This window comes from Hyperoodon ampullatus (assembly GCF_949752795.1).
Source record: "Hyperoodon ampullatus genome assembly, chromosome: 8".
Lineage (NCBI taxonomy): Eukaryota > Metazoa > Chordata > Mammalia > Artiodactyla > Ziphiidae > Hyperoodon > Hyperoodon ampullatus.
Window position 1 is genome coordinate 87,801,209 of NC_136921.1, and position 21,140 is coordinate 87,822,348.

General features: G+C 44.3%; 1 protein-coding gene across 1 annotated transcript in view; it reads left to right on the plus strand.

Annotated features, from left to right (window-relative positions):
* RAPGEF4 (Rap guanine nucleotide exchange factor 4) overlaps positions 1 to 21,140 on the plus strand; it is a gene marked incomplete at its 3' end in the record, with an annotated part of 310,629 nt that overhangs the window by 272,267 nt on the left and 17,222 nt on the right. Inside the window, 9 exon segments of the mRNA XM_079709744.1 lie at positions 3,392 to 3,529; positions 5,262 to 5,350; positions 6,101 to 6,131; positions 6,347 to 6,425; positions 7,588 to 7,734; positions 9,858 to 9,955; positions 14,857 to 14,982; positions 15,396 to 15,574; positions 18,424 to 18,514. Coding sequence (XP_079565870.1) covers positions 3,392 to 3,529; positions 5,262 to 5,350; positions 6,101 to 6,131; positions 6,347 to 6,425; positions 7,588 to 7,734; positions 9,858 to 9,955; positions 14,857 to 14,982; positions 15,396 to 15,574; positions 18,424 to 18,514 — 978 coding nt within the window.

The following is a 21,140-nucleotide window of genomic DNA, read 5'->3' on the forward strand; positions in this document are numbered from 1 at the left end:
TCTGTACTAACCTACTCTTGAAACAGACATTAGCTAAGTATGTATTTCAGATAGTGTTCTTCGTATGTTAAAAATGTGTGTGGTATGCATTAATAATCCTTTCTAAACTGTTATTTGTGCTGGAGAAGAGTTAGATTTTTATTCCACATAGGACTTTTCTCCATCAAATGGTTCATGCATTATTATTCCAGCTTTAGCCACGGAAAGTAATGGTTTCTGCAACCTTTCTGATGTGTGTAAATTTACAAATACTATATTTGAAATGTTACTCTTGTTAGCTTGCATTTTTGACATCATATTGAGACAAGGGACCTGGTGGGATGTCTTTATTCTTTGGCTGCTTTCTGAAGGGAATATAGGTTTTTTTCTCTTTCCCCTTCTTTTTTGTAGGAGTTAAATAAAATCTAAAAATCACATAAATATTCTAAAAACCTGGGGAGATTGTTATGGGAATAAATAGAAGCCCCAGCACCTCCCCTGTGACCATTTCAGGCAGATCAATTACATGTAGAGTCTTCTGTGTCACCTGAGAATCTGATTCAGCAGCCTGTTGAGGAATGGAATGGTGTGATGCCTGTGGAGGGGCCGAATCCTTGAGCACATGCCTAGATTCAGCTATGAAAATACTATTACTCTCAACTCCACCTTAGTGAATAAACACCTGGAAGGGGGAAAGGCAAGACTTTGTGAAACAAATCAGTGCTTCCTTTTGTTTTTTCCAGAGGTAAAGATTTGTAACTTTCATGAGAAAAAAAGAGAAAGCCTCTTCCTACTCCCTCTGGATTCAGTCAGTTCTAGCTCCCAGGAGGCTGTGGAGCTATACATGAAGAGTGGGGGGCACTCAGCCCTTGGTTTCGGGACTGGACATGCTGAGTCAGCTCTAGGAAACTAGGAACTTCAGCAAAAAGTTCCAAAAGGAAGGAAGGAAGAGAAGGAGGGAGGGAGGGAGGGAGGGAGGAAGGACGGATGAAAGAGAGAGGGAGAAAGAGAGGAGGAGAAATCTCTTTCCCATTAGGATCTCTGCTTCCCAGATGCAATTACTGGTAATAATTTCATGAACCCAAGCACCAGTGTGTAGTCACTATAGCCACTGGTTGGGCCATAGGGGCGGCCATAAGAGCCCTGCCTGGATTTGTAAGCCTTGCCATTTACTCACTGAACAACCTTGGGCAGATCTCCTCTCTGACCCTCGGTCTCCTCATCTGTAAATATTTACCCTTCAGGTTTGTGGAGAGCATTACACGATCATGTAAGCACTTGAGTATATTTATTGTAAACTGTAGAGCCCGACCCATATTTGAAGTGTTAATCATGTTAATCCTTGCAATCATGTGTTCTTTTATTGTACACAAAAGACAGATTTCCCCAGCAGAAGAGAAGACAAGAAAAATCTGTGTCCTGACCCACAGAGACAATGACAATTTAGTCATCCTACACTAGGGCCCTATAGATTAGCCACAGGTGTGCAGCTGGTGCCTCTGGATGCAACATACAAGCATTTGTATTGCTTCCTTGAGTCCAAGTCGGGATAGCCTGGAAAGTTAGAATTATATCCACTTACTATCAACTAGATATTTCAAACCATTTCAGCCTCATACAAATAGGAAAGAACCTCCCCTCTCTCCCTCCCTCCCTCCCTCTCTCTCTCTCTCTCTCTCTCTCTCTCTCTCTCTCTCTCTCTCTCTCACTGACTTATGAGTGAACCAGTACATATTTTTCAATCAGTCAAGAATTACTCACTTGGTACCCACCATGTGCCTGACTATGCTCCTAGGTACCCTAAAAAATAGTCTTAAAATGTAGCGCCCAGCATTGCAACTCTTTGGAAAGAAAAACTGAGTTATGTGTGCATACCAGAAAGAGACCAAAGGGTTAATCAGAAAAAAAATAATTTTCACAGAAAGTGATCTTTCTTCCCTTTTTTATTGTAAGCTCAAAGAGAATTGTAGCAATACAGGTTGAGCAATTTTCTTTTTTATGAATCCCGTGCTCAATTGATGAAAGCCATTTTGCAACCCATTTACATGCAGTAAACCTTTGCTTTAAAGTTCTGTCATTTACCTTGATCATGATTACTTATAGTCCCTTTAGAAAAGGCCCTTGACTGGTTTAGCTCCCAAGCATAGCACTGCCACAAGACAGTTTTCTACAGTGCCTTTTAAGTCATGGTCATAAGCTAAGACATGCCCAGTCTTGTAGCCAGGTATGAGGCACAGGGATATTGTATAATGCAGAATAAACTAGTTGGAATTAGGAGTCTTGGATTTAAAACCAGCTCTACAATCTCACTATGTAATCTTGGCCATTTACACTCCTTTACTGTCAGCTTGCTCACTTGTAGAAAGAATGATGTTTTCATCACAAGACTATAAAGTAGGGCTTAACTGAGGTACTCTCTGTGCAAGTTACAGTGTAAGCTATAAAAAGGAAATTGTTTTATGAATGAATTGTCTATAATATGTACTATAAATCACTGAAAAAGGAACAGTATGTCTAATCTAAAATTTTTCTTGATCACATACTATATTTTCCCTATTGTAACCCACAGAAGAATGTAAACTGAGAGCAGGGACCTTCATCAGACACATACAGTAGACAATCAGGTATCTGTTGTATTAATGGATAAAATTTCTATGTAAATGTCACTGTGCTAGGCACGGTACAGAATACAAGAAAAATAATGTTACCCCCAGCCTCAAGGAATCTATAGTTAAGATGACTAACCACTGATGCACAAAAAGCCAATAAGAGTTAAGTAATGGTTCTGAACAAGAGAAAAAAGGATGGTATAAAAACTGGATCTAAAAGAAACTGTCTGAATCCCTCACCGGAAGACGGATACAGCAGGAAGCTTTCCTTGTCCTAACCCTCGGTGAGTTTATCTACCTCAGCCTCACCTCCTTCCCATGTGCTTTTTGTGTCAGTCACGGTTCCAGCAGGACTAGATGCCCACTCGTAAGTGTTTAACTGAAGTGCATATAATGAAGGATTGTAGAGATGTGTCCAGAATTGTGGGAGCCAACAAGAGGTGGCAAGGCGCAACAGCAGGAAGCATTACCAGCCCTAGAGGTGAAGGCAGGGCAGCAGGCAGGCAGGGAATGTGATGAGAGCCGGAGCTAGGTGCAACAAGAATCCTTGTCAACACACAAGTCCAAGTGGAGCCATGCAAGTCTAATTCTTTGGGCAACGATCAAGGCAAAGTCAGCTGGGTTTGTATGCATTTGGTCCAGAACCCATGTGCAGGTGAGGGTTTTCTTGAGGGCCTAAGGAAGGTTTTCCAGTAGTCCAGAAGGCAGGCTTCCTGAAGCTGGGATCTGTCACCCTGTCTTTGCAAGTAGCACAGTGAATGGCTAAATATCTTCCTTGACTCCTTGGCACTTACCATGCACAGCCTTCACAAGGTACAGAACAAGAGAAAATGGATTATGCCCTCAACAATAAGAGACGAGTCATCCGCCTGGTTTTGCAGTGGGCCGCCATGTATGGAGACGTCCTGCAAGAGGATGATGTGGCAATGGCTTTCCTGGAGGTACGTGGGGGTCATCCCTTCCAAGAATGCACCTTTGTCCTACAATGCAGGGACTACCCATAGGCATGGCAGCTTCCCTGGAGGGACTGTAATTGCAAATTCTAGATTCTGTTAACATGTTCATTCATCAGAAAGGTGCTATAAGGAAAGTAAAGAAAAGCATCATCCATTATCCTGACACTCTAATTCAATAACTGGAAGTAGCATTCTACTGTATTTTCATTTGGTTATTTTCTTTTTATATTTTCCGTAGTTGTAATCACACAGTACCCATCATTTTACAGGCTGCTTTTTCCACTTGATGTAAGGATTTTTCCATGTCAGTAGAGTCTTTCTAATAAAAATTTCTAATGGCCTTGCCACAGATATATTTATTTGTTCCCATATTATTGAATATTTACATCATTTCCATTTTTACCTTCCTAGAATAACAGCGTAGTGAACACTTTTGTGCCAATAGATCTATCCTTGGTTATATTCCTAGGAGTGGGATTACTAGATCAAATGGTGGATATTTTTGAGGAGAGTGAAGCAGGTAACTTTACTGAGGAATTCCTGGGGCCATGAGGAAGTTCTGAAGGGACATGATTACCGTGTAAACACTGCTTTCAGCTGAGATTCCCTTTTCCTTCCCGTGGCTCCAGCCCGAGTTACAGCATCGACCTGGGCATTTAATCCTTGATGACTCATTCTATCCTCCAAATCTGAGACGGGGACCTTACTCCTGTGCAGGCAAAAGGCAGCGTGGCTTCTCTTTCAAACCTTATCAGTCTGTCTGTTCAAGAATGAATTCTCCAAAAGAAACGTCCCCACTCTCTCCTTTTTACTCATGTCATTTGGCAGGCAGAGAAGTGAGGCTGGGAGGAAAGGTGGACGATAAGAGTCCCTCACGGCTGTGGGATAAAGGATTTTGAAAATGTAGAGGAATAATAGTAGCTTGGGTCATTGGGTCATGGCCTCTACCCATTGCATTGAGTAAAGGACCACTTTACAGATGAGCCAAAGTGGTGTGAAGCTGCCACTGCCACAGCTCTCAGCTCCTGCTGGGGAGGCCACTGCTCCTGCACAAAGCAGGGCACGGCTGCTGCTGCTCAGTGGGCGGGGCCGTTCCCAGGACGTCAGTGAAGAGTCCCGAGTTGGTGACATAAACTCAGCAGAATTTCAGTTCAGTGCTGAAAACCACGACTGTACTTTTACCACCAACAGTTAACCACGACTAGTGGTAAATATTATACAACAAATACTAAAATAATATTCAAAATAAATATTAAAATTTCCCTGAAAAAACATTGAGGTGAAAACAGTGCTCTTAAAGGATAGACTATAAAATAACCCATTCCAGAACATTGCATCGCGTTGCCTTTTGTATAAATATCATATAAACAATTCATTTGCAATTCAATTTTTTTAATTTTTTTATTGTGGTAGAATATATCAAACATAAAATTTGCTGTTTTAATCTTTCTTAAGCATACAATTCAGTGGCATTAATTACATTCGCAATGTAACGCAAGCATCACCACCATCAGTTTCCAAAATTTTTTCTCACTTGCAATTTTGAATTTAGGCATGCCATAATGTTCTCTTTTACTTTTTTGTCCCCAGTCCATGAAACCATGGTCTGGAGATGCTAGTGAGGCAGATGACATAGGGACACGTCTTTGTTGCTCTTTACAGAATTACGTACCTTTTGCAGTTCTTGTTAAAAGCCTGTGACCTTTGCCAATTACAGGAGTTTTATGTGTCTGTATCAGATGATGCCCGGATGATTGCTGCCCTCAAGGAGCAACTGCCCGAGTTGGAGAAGATTGTCAAGCAAATGTAAGGAAGGGCTTGGCTTTGGGGTGTGCTTTCATCAAGTAAGTGCCTGCTGCCTCTGAATCACATCATCTTCCAGGAGGTCCTTTGCCCACCTCCCAAAAGGTGAAAGATGCTTTGTCAACAACCACACGCTATTCTGATTTGAGCCATCTGAGCATCGGGTGAGGAGGTGCAGTCAGGCCAGATGAACAAAAGGACAGAGATTCCGCTTAGCTGCCTTCTGTGCCGGATGGCTGCCGAGAGAGAGCCTGAGGAGCCAGAGATCCTCTCTGAGTGTCTAACTCAATAAACTCGGGTCACTTTGGTTCAAGGCAGTGAATCCAGTAATAAAGTGGTCAGTGGCATCTAAAGAAAGTTTGAGGAGAATTACTTATATGGTAAATTCACTTTGGGCCGCGAGTGCTGTTGGTGGTGAATATTTGTGTCCTCTCAGTGGCAACACAGAAGGTTTACACATGCTGTTCTTTGAGCCGTTGATTAAATACTGGCTACTAAATAGACTTTGAGATCGAGAAATTCTGGCTTTTAACATCAGTTCGACCAGGGATCTGTCTGTGACAAGAGTTGATCTCTTAGCTGTCTCCTCTGGGCCTTGGCCTCTCAGTATTAAAATAAGGAGGATCGTATTGCCTCCTGAAGGGATGCTGTGATCTCATTTTCTAATGTAAGATTAAAGTTATATACAAATGAAGCAATTTAAAATAATAGTACCAACAGTATTAAATAATGTGCTTTCTCTACTTCTCGTAGTTCAGAAGATGCAAAGGCTCCACAAAAGAAGGTAAGTGGCAACGGATTAGGAGTCTCTAACCGTGCCCTGTAGAATGACAGTTCTCCAGAAATATAATATTGCAATATAGGACAGTGATATCTTTGTCAATACAAAATATGTTTTCTTTATTTCTCGACTCTGCTCAGATGTGTGTCCTCTGAGTTGCAAATGCTCATTTGTCATTCATTCCTTGTGACAGCTGCTGCTGTTATTATTTTTTACAGCACAAAGTTCTTTTGCAGCAGTTCAACACAGGCGATGAGAGAGCCCAGAAGCGCCAGCCTATCCGTGGCTCTGATGAAGGTGAGAATGTCTTCCAACTTGGGCAGATTATTTAAAGTCAGAATAAAATCTTCCCCCCTGGGAATCACCCCTTGGGCCCACAGAACAGCTTTTCTTGGCTGTCCCTGTGTACTCCAAATGGTTTGCTTGGAGGTGCCCGTTTGCATTCCAATTATTTATGTTCTTGAACTCTGTGCCTGGAGCTGAGGTGCTTGTTCACACTCCCCTGATTCTGCCTCTCCCCCACTGCTACCTTTCCTTGAAGGAGAGAAAGATTATCTCAGGCACCCGTTGTCAACGTGGCAGGAGGGTGGCTGGCGCTTTGCAGGTGCCTCGCTGAGGTGGAGCGCCAGGGGCACCTGCAGAGCGAGGCTCCCACCCAGGGAGAGCACTCTGGCCCTGAGCAGTACCTCGTTAGCAGCCATCAGGGAGGCAGAGATGCTGGCTGTTATTGTTTGCTTGGTTAAGATTTCTCCAAAGAATCACAACCAAAATAAGATGAATGATCACGATACGATCTTCATCTTAAGCCACAGATGACTCTTGTAATTTAGCGGTGCCCCAAACTCCAGAATTACAGGGGCTGGAATTGCCTCCAAGATCTATGTGTTCAGAGCTGAGCGTCTGGGTGCCACATATGAGTCTGCTGAGCTGAGTACCACCCGTGCCACCTGGCCTGGCCTCCGAGTACACAAACCAGGGAACAAGTGAGCAGCAATGTCCGCAAATGTTCACGGCCCCAGGCGGAAGCACTCCTGTTTGCAGAGGTGTTCATGTTGCCTCCCCACCACTGCACCGGGCAGCAGGAACCTAGTAATCTGCCTACAACACAGCACTCCCGGTATTGTGAAAAAGAAAGGCTCACAGACAAAGGCAGACCCAGAAAATTGGCCTAAACATACTTCTCATTGTTTCGCATGACCCGTGTGTGGGTTTTTCACAAATATCTGTTGTGGTTTTCGTAACTGGAGCTGGCAGTCATGGACTTCTCTTAGACCAATGCTAAGGTAAGAAGTTTTAGAAGGAGGCAGGCATAGGCATACATGAGTTCAAATAAATACAAATCTTAAGAACGGCAAGATGGTGCAAATTTCGGAGGATGTCTAAACATTTTGTATAGCTTTTGTTTTTTTTTAAGAACTCACAAGACCAACTTATCTTATTGTTGCTGCCTTCCCAATAGTTCTGTTTAAAGTCTACTGCATGGACCACACCTACACAACCATCCGGGTGCCGGTGGCTGCCTCGGTGAAGGAAGTCCTCAGCGCAGTTGCCGACAAACTAGGCTCTGGGGAAGGCCTGATCATCATCAAGATGAGTTCCGGAGGAGGTAACAGCCTTCTGCAAAGCAGAATATCCCATCCAAACAGAACCCTGCCAGAAGTTAGCGAGGCCCTTCCAAGCTGATCCAAAGGGACAAATAGGTGCTATGTATGCTCCCAAAAATAACAGAAATAAAGTGGTTAGAGGCGGGCTGGGCTAGTGTCTAATATCCCCTATCCTGTAGGTACCCACTCTGAAGCAGAAAAGGGTGAAATGATCTATCCAAGGCAGTTGGAACTGAGGTCTCTGGTGTGGATGTCAGCCTGGAGTTCTTTCCCTATAAACCCTCAACAAAAAAGCTTAAGGCTGTCATAACATATAATGGAAAAGAATTGAAAAACTATATATGTAAATATCTGTTTCTATATGTATATATATTACTGAATCACTTTGCTGTATACCTGAAATAACACCACACTGTAAATCAACCATACTGCAATTAAAAAAAAAAAAAAAAAAAAAGCTTAAGACCTTGGAGCTCTGAGAAATGTGGGCCCTAAGAGGGCACCTGGCTTTTCTAGCTAAAGGCTGTAGGTTTTCACAAGTGTGAAGTTGGAGGTGGCCACAGGCTGGTTCTTTTCAGCTGATGATGGTTTTCCTCTTTTCCCAGTAAAGAGGGCAGGAACTCAGCTCATCAAACAAAACGAGAAGTCTTTTCCCTCGCAGGATTACTAGACTGCTCTGTGCTTTCCTGAAATGTCGTTTATTCATTCTTCATATAGTTTCTGGCCACTTAGTGTGGCTGTGAGAGGAGAGGAGGTGCTGGACACAGCCTGGGCCTCCAGGTTGCTCACAGGCTGGTGAGGGAGACAATAGATAAATAATTATAGTCCATGCCAGCCAGAGTTTTGGAAGGGTCTGCATGCATTGCAGTGAGAGCCTGGAGGACAGAGCCGTCAGGCTAACTTGTCCAGTACGAGTTGATAGTTATTGGAAGATCCTTCAAGATTGGGTGAGCCATCCCTGCCATGTCTGAAGACAAATGATTCCACTGATGTAAGATTTTTAAATGCATCTTGGATTCCCAAGATATCCCCTTCCATTTCTGTTCCCGGCACACACGACCCAGGATGTCTGTCTGCCGTGATGATCCCTCTGGCACACTCTCGCCATAGCTATCCCAGGTGCCTCCTTCACTTCCTTCAGGTTTTCCCCCAAGTGTCATTGTCTCATGGAGGCCCCCTGCTTCCTTTCTCCAGTTCCCTTTCTAAAATTCCCCCTTATACATACTTCCTAGCCTCCTTCCCTGCTATATTGTTTTCTCCTCCTCGCTGCTTACTCTCTGGTACATTGGCACTATCTGCATCCCTCACTATGATATAAGCTCTTTCTGGACGGGGGTTTTTTTTGTTTTTTTTTTTTGCGGTGCGCAGGCCTCTCACTGTTGCGGCCTCTCCCATTGCGGAGCACAGGCTCCGGATGCGCAGGCTCAGCGGCCATGGCTCACGGGCCCAGCTGCTCCGTGGCATGTGGGATCTTCCCAGACCGGGGCACGAACCCGTGTCCCCTGCATCGGCAGGTGGACTCTCAACCACTGCGCCACCAGAGAAGTCCTGTTTTGGTTTTTTTTTTCCTGTATTGTTCCCTTCTGTATCCTCAGTGCCTAGAGCAGTGTCCAGCATACAGTAAATGCTAAATAAATATTTATTGTATGAATTATCTTTTAAATATAGAAGACTTAATCTAATAATGCAGTTGCCCTCCAAATTAGGGAATGAGTGATAAAACGGTAATAAATTTTACATCTAAAGTCATGTGGGATCTCAAAAACCCCCTAAGTTTTCTAAAAGTTCTCTTGGCATCTCCAGAGTGCTGGGCGTTATTACCATCTGGAAGCGTAACTTGTTTTTTAAAAAGCAGGTGCGGTTTCTGTATGCAGAACTGGGTGAATTGACCCTCGGGTATTTCCATTCCTGTTTTGTGGTCATTTCTGACGGCATCCTGAGTGTCGTGTGCCTGCATGAATGCTGTGTCTTTTTTATTCAGTGGGTTCCTTCAGTACTGTATTTTATGCAGTCACTCTGCGTGTTCCGGTAATTCACCAAGCTGGCAATTTGTTGGTGTGATTAGGGCAGTGCAGTGAATCTCAGGTGCATTTAATAGGCAATCTCTTGCTTTTTATGTTCACAGAAAAGGTGGTGCTCAAACCTAATGATGTTTCAGTATTTACGACGCTCACTATTAATGGACGCCTGTTTGCTTGCCCGCGAGAGAAATTCGATTCACTGGTAGGTGTGGATGGCCACCTCAGAGCAGCGTCTGCAATCAGAAAAACTTGTCTGGAGCTTAATTTTGCAGTCACGTTGAACCTAGTTGCTAAAAAATCTTGAACGCTACTTGTCTTTTTCTTTTCTGCAGTCTATTAGGTAAGCCTCAGGTGTTCATTTGAGATGCTCTGAGCTTTAGATTTTCCTTTGTGGAAATTCGCCAAGTAACACCACCACTGGGGCATAATTCAGCTTTCAGAACTCTTTGTAGTAATTCACGTCCTTGAAATGTCCCCGGTTTAAATATTACTATTAAGAATCTGAATACTTAGACACCAGGATAGAAATAATGTTTTAAGACAAGATGTTGCAATTTATCCTACCCCTTAGGGGGGATGTAGAAATGCATTATGGCAGAGCCACTCTCCGGTCCAGGGAAAATGCTGTTCCCTGAAAGGGCTCTCTCCATCTTGTGTAGGAAATCTCAGAGGCCAGCTGCCTTTCCTAAGTCTCCAAAACAGTGTTCGCGGCCCCACCCAGCTCTCTGTGAGTAAAGGCTTAATTGGCCCTTGCTAATAAGTGACTGGCCCTCTCTTCTTTTTGCAGCTGGTAGGGTTCATTTCTATTTCTCCTGTAACAGGCGTAGAAGTGAGCAGCTACTAGAGTATCTTAGAGAGAGAGCCTGTGGGGCCAGTTCAGGGGATAGAGAACTCGTTTTTTCCATCTTTAGACACACCGGGCTTCTTTACCAAGAAAAGTGCAACACGGGCACTACAGGGAAACTGCATTGCGTTTTAGGGGGAAAACTTAACTACACAAGTGACGCGTGATATACGTTCAGTTTAATCAGATCAGACATTGTAGGTAAATCAAGATTCCCCTCCTTGGACTTTTTAGAGCCTGTTTAGCCTCTTCATGAATCTGACCTTCTAGTTTGGGGAGAGCTATTTTGTGCACTGTCTCACCGCCGAGCAGATTTTGCAACATCTTGAATTCACCTGGAGGGGAGCTTCACAGAAGGGGCGTTAGTTCTCCCGCCCCGCCCTCATCCGTCTGGCCCGTGAGCGCCCTTGCCTCACTCAACCAACCACCAGCGCTGTGTGATCTGAGTCTGCCCCCGGTCCTTTTCGTATATTTTTCATCATCTACATTCATGGCTTCCTGAAAAATAATTATTTCCCAGTATTGAGGGATTGGGGGAAGAAAATGGCGTGGATGAGTTACACTGCTCTCTTCTGGAAGCAAAAGCCATCAAAAGCTAGTTCAGCCGCAGCCCTGCCAAAGGTGCCACATGATGTGTTCGCCACACAGCGCTCGGGCCTCTCTTGCCAGCTGGGTCTTGGCCGCAGTGTCCGATGATGTGGTGTAGAGATGGAGAGTGTGGACCATCTCCAGCTCCCTGTGGGGCAGATACTAACTTTTTAAGCCTCTGTTTACTTGCACACAACCCTGCAGCCTTACAAATTCTTAGTCCTTGCTCGTCTTCCATTTTAAGTCTGGAGTAATTGCAGGGAGTTTACTTTGCAGCAAGTACCCAGACGTGAGCTTGCCTAACTTCTTCCCTGTCGGTCCTCTGCCATTCACTGGGCTGCCAGCTATGCTGTTGTTTCTAAGGAGTGGTCGAGCTGTCCCTGCCTCACAAAACTGTAGGCACGGAGCTCCTCTTCTGGCTTTCTAAAGATTTCTTTGAGGACAGTCCATCTAGGAAGAGTCATATACAGGATGCCCCTGCAGTACAGAATGTTGGCCAAACCTTTGATCCGTCAACACATACTTATGAAGTGCTAGCTTCTGTGTGACACTAAGCCAGTGTCCCAGAGCCTCTGCCCTTAAGACAATTATGGTCAGATTGGGAGATGAAACTAACACAGACAGCCTGGAACAGAACAAATTGTAGTGCTGAAGTGTTGTCTAGAATTAGTAGAGTGCCAGTAATTTATCGTAGTTGCTTAAGGGCTTGGATTCTAGAGCTTTACTTCCTTGACATTTTAAACATAAATGTCAGTATAGAGCAACTTACAATAAAACCCCATGACACTGTAATTTCATTCTAAATACTTTTATACATTCACCAGCTCCTTAGGTTTTTATTTAGGGCCTATACTATATCATTCCAGGCGGATGATTCTGGCTCTAGGATGGTCTTGAAGATGAATCCGTCATGGTCCTTGTGCCTCAGGGAGCTCACAGTATAGTGTGGGACACCAGAGTGTAATGAGTATCCAATGTGACAAATGCCATTGCAGAGCTAGGCACAGAGGTGTGGGAGCACGAGGAAAGAGGATGCTGAGGTGGCAGCTTGCTTTAGCCACCTCTTTGTCACTGACAATCAGCACATCCTTTTAATGTCTTAGTTTCCTCATCTGGACAATGGGAGGGTAACAGTGCTATTCTCCCAATCACCACCATCCAGGCTTACCAGAGAAGTCAGCTCTCAAAAAAAAAGCAGAGAGAGAGAATCAGTTTATAGGAGTTCTTTGCCTCTGTGTGGGCACTTTTCAGATCTGTCTGTGTAATGCAGACCCTACATAGGCTCTGCTACACTTCATCTGCAAGGAAATTTCCACAGGGATATCTATGAGGAAATGGTCCAAGGAATTGCTTCCTATGGGGCCAGTATGTTAATTCCCCACTTCAGTTAGAGGAGCCCTCTGTGCTGCTCAGATTGCCTCTCTGGTGGTTCACGGAGGGAAGGGATCGGCCTGCCCTTTGCTTGGTGAGCCCTGTTCACTCAAAAAAAGTAGAGATTCAACAGGGGTTTCTGTTTTTCTCTCAAAAGGGATTCAGGATGATATACCAGCCTCCATGACTAAAAGAATTTAATGGCATCTTCCCTGTATTTGTTGGGTTAATTTATTCCCTCTGTGAAAAGCCATCAGACCTCAAGGGAAAGAGATAAGGAGTCAGTTAGACTGAGGAGAGAGAAAACCCAAGGAACAGAGGGCAGGTCCACAGCAGAGCACATGGGTGAGAGGGAAGGCAGAATGTGGACAGCCAGCCTGAGCCTGAGACAGAGTTCTCGCACCAAGTATTTAAAAGCTTCCCCGACATTTCTACCTGAGACCTACCCCGCTTGAAACCATTCTCCTTATCTGCTTCCATAAGCTACTTGCCCATCAGCTTCAGGTCGGTTCCCTAGGTTTTAAAACTTTGGAATAATGGTTTTTCTTCCATGCTGTCTGTGCCCTGCATAAAGTGAGTCAGGAACAACAGTATGTGGCTCATACATCCGGGTCCTGTACTCATCACACTTCCCTGTACCTCTGCATTGGTGCAGCACAGCTGGGAAGGGAACTAATTTGGAGGGGCTGGTGGGGACCTCCGCTGTGCTAGGCACTGTGCTCATGTGCCACACTTAAATGATTCCCATCCAATTCCCTTAACAAGCCTAGGTACCTAGGTACTGGGGCCCCAACTCATCAGAGCTAGAAACAGACAGTCAAGAGATGAGGGAATCATCCAAGTCTATGTAATTAGAGTGGGGTTTACATGTAGAATCTGTTGCTCTCTAAAACTGGCACTAACCTGGTCTGTTTCAAAACCCTAACTCCCACCTGGTACTCAAAGACTTTGTAAAGCTGTTCAAGCTGTCCATTTGGGTCCCCTGAGCTCTCTGTTCCTGCCAAGTAAGTTTCATGACGGCTTCCTCATCTTCATGCCTCTCACACCATCCTTCAACCTATGACAGACCATCCTGGATACTCAGGGAAAACTTGGCCATTCTAAACCCACCCAGTTTTGTCTGTTTCATCTTTTAAAGCCTATCTCTTTCTCCAAGAACCTCTTCAGGCCACACATTCATTCCAAACGCCTACTAACTCTCAAAAAGCCCATTCAGGTTTCCTCACCTGTTTCTCCGTGTATCTGGGAGTCAGGTGTTTTCTGATGCTTCTGTCCATCCCTTTATACGTGCAAATGAATGCCAGCAGCTGACTCTTTACTGGCGTGCAGTGCTGTACTTGCTGGTCAGGGCTGACTCCTTTTTGAAACTGCAAACTTTCAAATGCCCAGAATGCAGTGGCCATTCATAGACTGTCAAGGTTATAGGTGATGATTATAATGATGATGATGATAGAATGTGAACGATATTAGTACTTCCAACATAAATATTGAATATCCAAATATGTTTAGCATCATATTGGGGAAATTATCTTTTAATTCGTGTGACTTTTGTAACTTTAAACATATTATAGATCAATAGGTATTAATATATTATATGTAAGTTTCTAATATATACAAACCATTCATCTTATTAAGGAAAAGCACTATAACTCATTTCCCATAAAATAAAAATGAGATAAGTTGGATGGAAAGTCTTGACCAATGGTCTTCCAGAAAGTAGCAGAGTTTAGTTTTCTGATGCCTAGCCCAAAACACCATGACCATGTGACTATCATTCCTAGCTCAGCATCTCTCAGAAAGTGGAGCAATTGGACATCATATATAATCACATGTAATCACATAGCCCTCTGTCACCTAGTACCCCAGGCAGTGTGTTATGAGAAATGGAGATGCAGCAACTTTACCACTGTTGCCAGTACCTGCTTTGGAATGGCTTCAGTGGGAAATAGGAGAAGAAAGTCCTTAAGAACTGCTTACATGTTTGTCAGGGAAAAGGAATCATTCCCAGGGAGCTCCCAGGCCCATGCAGAAGAGAACTTTCATGGGTCAGTCTTCACTGAATCTTATTTGCCATGGTCCATCTTTTTCAGTCAGTGGAATTGATTAGAGTGATGATGATTACTATAAAAATGGCACAGAAGCAAGTGAGCATTAAGAGCAAAGGCATTTTTCTCCTCTGGGTAAAATCAGTTTCAAGATATTCCTGAAAGCCTCTCCAGAATCCTTTTCCCTCAAAGTCCTGACAGCACTCAGCGTGTCTGTTTTGAGATTCTGATACATTTTTGCATTATTATTCATAGACTCCCTTGCCAGAGCAGGAGGGCCCAACTGTTGGAACAATGGGAACTTTTGAATTGATGAGCTCCAAAGATTTGGCATACCAGATGACAGTTTATGATTGGGACCTCTTCAGCTGTGTGCATGAGGTAAGGTGCTCCATTTAGAGCATTCATTCGTAGGTATCGTGGCAATTCTGGATGCAGCCTGTAAATGTTAATACGTGCTGCAATGTGGAAGCCACGCGAGGGTTTTTGGAAATCACTGAGTATATTAATAAAGGCTGTTATAAAGCCTTTAAGTGTTAAAGAAAAATCTTTATGATTTACAGTGAGCTCTGTCTTCCTGAGTATATTAAGCCAGTGGCACCTAGTTTATAGTTAACAGATTCAACAAGCCTCACTGAGCCATTAAGATCTTCAAGTTGAAGTTCAAGTTGAATCCTGGTCAGTGACTGAATTTACGTTTGCTGACCAGTATCAATTTGTCACGTCAAATGGAGGAGCCAAGTTGGTGTTTTGATTTAAAGACAAAGACATGACATTGTTTTCCTTTCTTCTAGCTGGAGCTAATCTATCACACATTTGGAAGGCATCATTTTAAAAAGACCACAGCAAACTTGGATTTGTTCCTCAGGAGGTTTAATGAAATTCAGTTTTGGGTTGTCACTGAGATTTGCCTTTGCTCCCAGCCTAGCAAACGTGTTCAGCTCTTAAAAAAATTCATTAAGATCGCGGCCCAGTAAGTATCATCCGCTTGGAGAGAGAAAAATGTTTGCGCTGTGTTTTCATTTTGTCCCCTTAGATTACACCTTAAAAAGAAAAGTGAGATATAAAATCTCCTTATGTACCAGGACCAACCAGAGGGGCGTAAGTATCACTGAACTCTTGCGAAAGATGTGTTTTGTCTAGCTTTTGTAATACGTGACACCAATATATAAATTAACATCCTGCAGCACTGATGCTCGAGTTAAAATCGTGACCTCTTTTTGCTCTGAACTACTCAGACTTCGTGCCTCCTTCCGCATAAACGACTCCTTCAGCAAAGTTCTGCACAAAATTCTGTTTGAAAGGCCGGGCGAGTCCAGGTCTCACTCGACACGTTCTTGCCAGTAGAGGGCAGTGGGGACATGCGCGTACAACCGTGCATCCTACTCAGCCGGGATAAAATCCATAAAATGCATAAAGGCGAGCTAACCTGGTCCATGAAAATCATCTCCATAAACATCAGAAAAAGCAAGCATCTTATAAATATTCTATTTAACAGCACTTCATGGGAAACAATTTATTTACTGCAGGGGCCAGTTAGATTTCTCCCTGAAATGAATTTAATCTTCTCCTGCTATTTAGATATGCCTGACAGCCTCCTGTTTACTTCCTTGTTTTTGGTATCACCACAGTGCTAAAAATAAAATGCTAAATGCGGCTGTGGCTGGGAGACTTCTTTCTTTTCTCAACCCAGGGAGCTCTAGCACGGGAAGGTGGGGAGCACAAGTGACCCCAGCTGGGCAGTTTTCTTGAGCCAAATAGTTTAGATCCCGTACAGAGTCTGATTTCCAGAGCTAAACAAAGAAGCAAACGCTGCTTGACGTTTTACACACGTCAGCTTGCCAAATGCCTTGAATTATTTTGCCAAAATTTGGGAGTTCAACGGGATATCCAGATCTCTTGGATTCAAATGCTGGTATCTCTTAATTTGGAAAAACTACCTTTTAAAAGAAAGATTTGGTAAAATGTTGCTTATGAATTTCTGGTTCAGAGTGTAGCCACTTTCCCCTGGAGCCTGCATAGGCTTATCGCAGGGAACAAATGCCTCCGTTTACTTGGAAGGAGATGACTGGAAACTGTGACAGCATGTGCTTCCCTGCTAGCAGGAGCACATTCCCTCCTCACCTTAGCCTGGCAGTGCTGAGTGCAACAAGGGAGGAGAGAGGAGGTCTGCACACAGACGTGGAGACCAGGAAACCTTTGGGGGCCTAATCCTGCTATTTTACAGGGCAGCATAGGAGAGCCTTTCAGAAACTCAGGAATTTTTTTTAATGTCTTTGCCTTTCTTATCTCTCTTCCTTCTGATTATGGGTGGATTTGGCCTTCGGAATAAATTGGTTTATGTCATTTAACCTGCACTGTCCTACACAGTAGAACTCTTCACACAACCCAGCTGGAGAAGATTGTAGACTCAGAAACCAAGATCTACACGAATGAGATCTTAAACCTAGTGGCAGTTGGCATGTTTTACATGATATTTTTAGAGAACTTCGATATATTCTATTGAAGCTCTTTGACCTGCCCAGAACTTTGTGAAGTTGGGGGTCCAAATGTTATCCTCGCCTTTTACAGGTGAGGAGACTGAGGCAGAGAGAAATTTCGTGACTTACCTAAGGTGATAAAGTTAGCTGGTAACCAGAGCAGTGAGCAGAAAGGCAGCCCTGCAGTCCTGCGTGTGCTTTCATGATTGCACAGATAGGACAAAGGCAAACATGTCCGTGACCAGCCTCGCTGCCTTCAGTCCAGGGACTCTGACGTTGCTCTCAGCCCCTGACCTGAGAGCCACCACCCCGGCCCATCGAAGGCCCCGCTTGCTTCCTCAGCGGTGCATGAGACACACCATATCTTCTCTAAATCTGTTTTCCCATTTCCACACAGACCATTTATGAATCACTCTGCAAGGAGTACACAGGCAGCAAATGCAACAATTAGCCTTTTGCAAAAATGCTAATCCAAAGAAGATTTAATTATGATGTAGTCAACTTAGATAACCATACTGATTTGTGGTAAAGGATTTGTGCTCCTTGCAAAATGAATTCTTCTTTCCCTTTGCAAGGAGCTGGTATAAAGAAGTCGAAGATTCCTTTTTTTTTTCTTTTTTTTAAGTTAAACAAGTACCTGAGCTAAATATTGCATTCGAATAAGAACGTTTGGTCTTGTTCCACAATATTCTTCTTCCCAAATATATATTCATAAAAGCTAATAATGGCATAAGTACAGATTCAGAATGATCAGCTTCATCGACATTGGTAAAACAGACAAAGTAAGGTCATTTTTTGGTCAGTTGCTTAGGTTATTAACTATATAGGGATCATGATTTGTAAGTTGACATTTTTCAACAAATTAGAAGCATTTGCATGGCAGGTAGAAGCCCTGGTGGCTGCAGCAGTGTGATTTGCCTTAGTTCCCTCTCATGCTGCCAGAGCCTGAGGTGTCCAGCTTCAGCCTGAAAGTCTGGAAGTCTCCAAGGACATTTTGCTTTCTCTCTTCCTAGCCCGTGAGATGTTTCCCTCCAGGTCCAACAAGGCTTTTAGCAAGCTTTGGGATTACAATAGCCATCCCTAGGGTAGGTGTCTTGAACTTCCTCCTCAAAACCTGAACCTACATGGCCCAAACCATCACCCTTCTAAAATTACAGTAAGAAATCAAACAGCAGAATGCGGTCACCCAAGTGGAACTTACACAGAGCATGAAATGTGTCATCGCCTGCTCTCATAAAGGAGTCCTGAGGAATATTAATGACCATCAGAAAATAGAACTCTCATTTTTTTAATCTCACTCAAAAGTGTCATTTTACTCCAGTATGTGCCTCTTGTGTTTCAGCTGTAAGGAGTACAAGAATCTGAATTCCTTTTTCGCCATCGTCATGGGACTAAGCAATGTTGCTGTGAGCCGCCTGGCACTAACGTGGGAGGTAAGCTTCAGCTGAGATCCAGCTGCGAATTTGCCTTAAGAGTCAAAACACAGGCTCACCAGTGAGCCTTTTTTTTTTTTTTTTTTTGCGGTACGCAGGCCTCTCACTGTTGTGGCCTCTCCCGTTGCGGAGCACAGGCTCCGGACGCGCAGGCTCAGCGGCCATGGCTCACGGGCCCAGCCGCTCCGCGGCATGTGGGATCTTCCCGGACCGGGGCACGAACCCGTGTCCCCTGCATCGGCAGGCGGACTCTCAACCACTGCACCACCAGGGAGGCCCTGAGCCTTTTTTTATAGAAATATCATTCATGCTTGTATAACAGTGGGAAAGGTGGGACACTTTTGAGGGAGGTGACCTGTTTCCTTTTGCCTCAGAGTGTGAATTTTAAAAGGCATTGTCCTGTTGTAGAGGGGGGAGGGGATGAGGGGGGGTCTCAGCTTCCTGGACTATACAATGTAAATAATAATAAGTCTAGTTCCTAGGTATAGCATTGCTTGGATGATTTCATCTTGCTCATAGATCCTATTGTTCTCTGAAATGTCTGCTTCTTGCTTTTTAAATAAGCCTTATCTGTAATTAAGAGAGGACAGAGATCCATTTTTATCCCAGTAGTCATTTTGCTCCTGGGAGAATTAACCAGAAGGCCAACTGTTTGGCCCAGCTGAGTACCAAGTATCTCCTAACTACCTAGCAGACCTCTCTGTGTATGGAGGAGCAACAGTTGGCTAGAATTCGGTTTGGTGCAAAAGTTATGCAGGTGTGTTGTGAATTTCTGTAGCAAATACGATGGTTTGTTGATAGTTGGTTATTTGTGCTAGAGAACAGCTTCATTTTTCATTAGCTAAGTACTCAAAATATGCCTGACCCCTTACATGTGGTATGTAGTCAAAGAAATATTAATCTCTAATAGAACATACACACGAAAATAGACTCTTTCTAAAAATAAAAAAGTATGTGTAAATGGGACACAAAAAGAGAGCAAGGAGTAGGTAACACAGATCTTAATTTGCAATGCTGCTGTAAAAAGGCACCAAAGGCAGCTGTTTGCATCTCTAAATGTTTTCCTCGAAACATTTTCTTCCCTACTTCCCTCTTGAAACTGTTTTCTTTCTCTGTTCCTCCTCAATGTTTCCACTGTTTATAGGACAGGTCCTCACAGGTCCTTCTGTCTTGGGTTTCTCTGAAAATTCCCAGCAGATGCTGCACTCAGCAGCTCATCCCCTGAATATAGGAATGAGGGAATTGGTAAGGCCTGCATGCCATTTGGCTGGGTCATCGTCCAGCTAGTAAAAGTTAATGCTGCCAATAAACCTAAGCAATGAAGCCAGGGTGCAAGCCTCCCCTTCTTGTAGCCCACAGCTCTTGGAATCTTTAGAGATCTAGGGTTGCCTCTCAGAGAGTCTGCTTTCCCCAACTTGTTTCCAGCTTTTCACTCTCTCACAGAGTCCAGATGATTTGGCTGGGAAAATCAAAGAAGGTATAAAGCCTCATGGGGTCCAGGAAGGCCAGATATAGGTGCACATAACAGCAGCTAGACATTAAGGCCATAGCATGGGGGAAACCCTCTCAGAATCCCCTTTCCTGGTCTAAAGAGAGAAATAGGAGGCTGCTTGGGGGGCGGGGTGGGGGCAGCAAAGGGAGAGAGTTTATTGGCCAGTCCTTCATTCCACGGGGAGAGGAAGGAGCACATCAGCCTGTGAGCTTGTGTTTCCATCCTTGCGTATTGCTGGAAAGAGGAGAGTCACCTTTCATCATGTGTAAGCCTTTATCTCTTAAGGTGAAATGTAATTGGATCATTCTGTAGGAAGAGCTTTCATTCTTGAGCGTCTTTGATTTGGGTTTATCTGCCTGGACTTGCCAAGACCCTCCCACATGCTTCCCACACGACAACAGTGAGTAACACGATGGCAGCAATAGCAACGTGGGAAATAGTGCCTGCCCTCTGGGAACTATAAAACACGCGTGAGAGAGTCAGTGAACAAGACAGAAAACAGAATGAAGCCATGCGGCAAAGGGAATGCTCCAGCATAGAGGGGAAAGACCCCTCTGAGATAAAGCCAGTGGGAGTAAGAACCCAGAGCTGAGTTTCTCAGCCTCAGTGGTGTTGACACTTCAGGCAGGGTCATTCTTCTTTGTTGAATGGGGCGGAGGCGGGGGGTGATTTGTCCTGCGCCATGTAGGAGGCTTAGCAGCACCCCTGGCCTCAATCTACTGTATACCATAGCGCCTCTCCCTCCATCCACCCCAGTTGTGACAACAGGAAAGGTCTGTAGACATCACCAAATATCCCTGGGTGTGGGTACAAAATTGCCCCCAGTTGAGAACCCCTGCTCCGAAAGCATGGGATGTGGATAGGTAAGTATTAAGACCCACGTGTTTTATTACCGTATGCACTCTGGCTTTTGACCCAAAAGTCAGCTAAGTGCAGAAAGAGAACTACAGTGACAGATCTAACCAAAAATGTCGTTCGGGGTGGCTTCCCTGGTGGCGCAGTGGTTGAGGGTCCGCCTGCCGATGCAGGGGACGCGGGTTCGTGCCCCGGTCCGGGAAGATCCCACATGCCGCGGAGCGGCTGGGCCTGTGAGCCATGGCTGCTGAGCCTGTGCTCCGCAACAGGAGAGGCCAC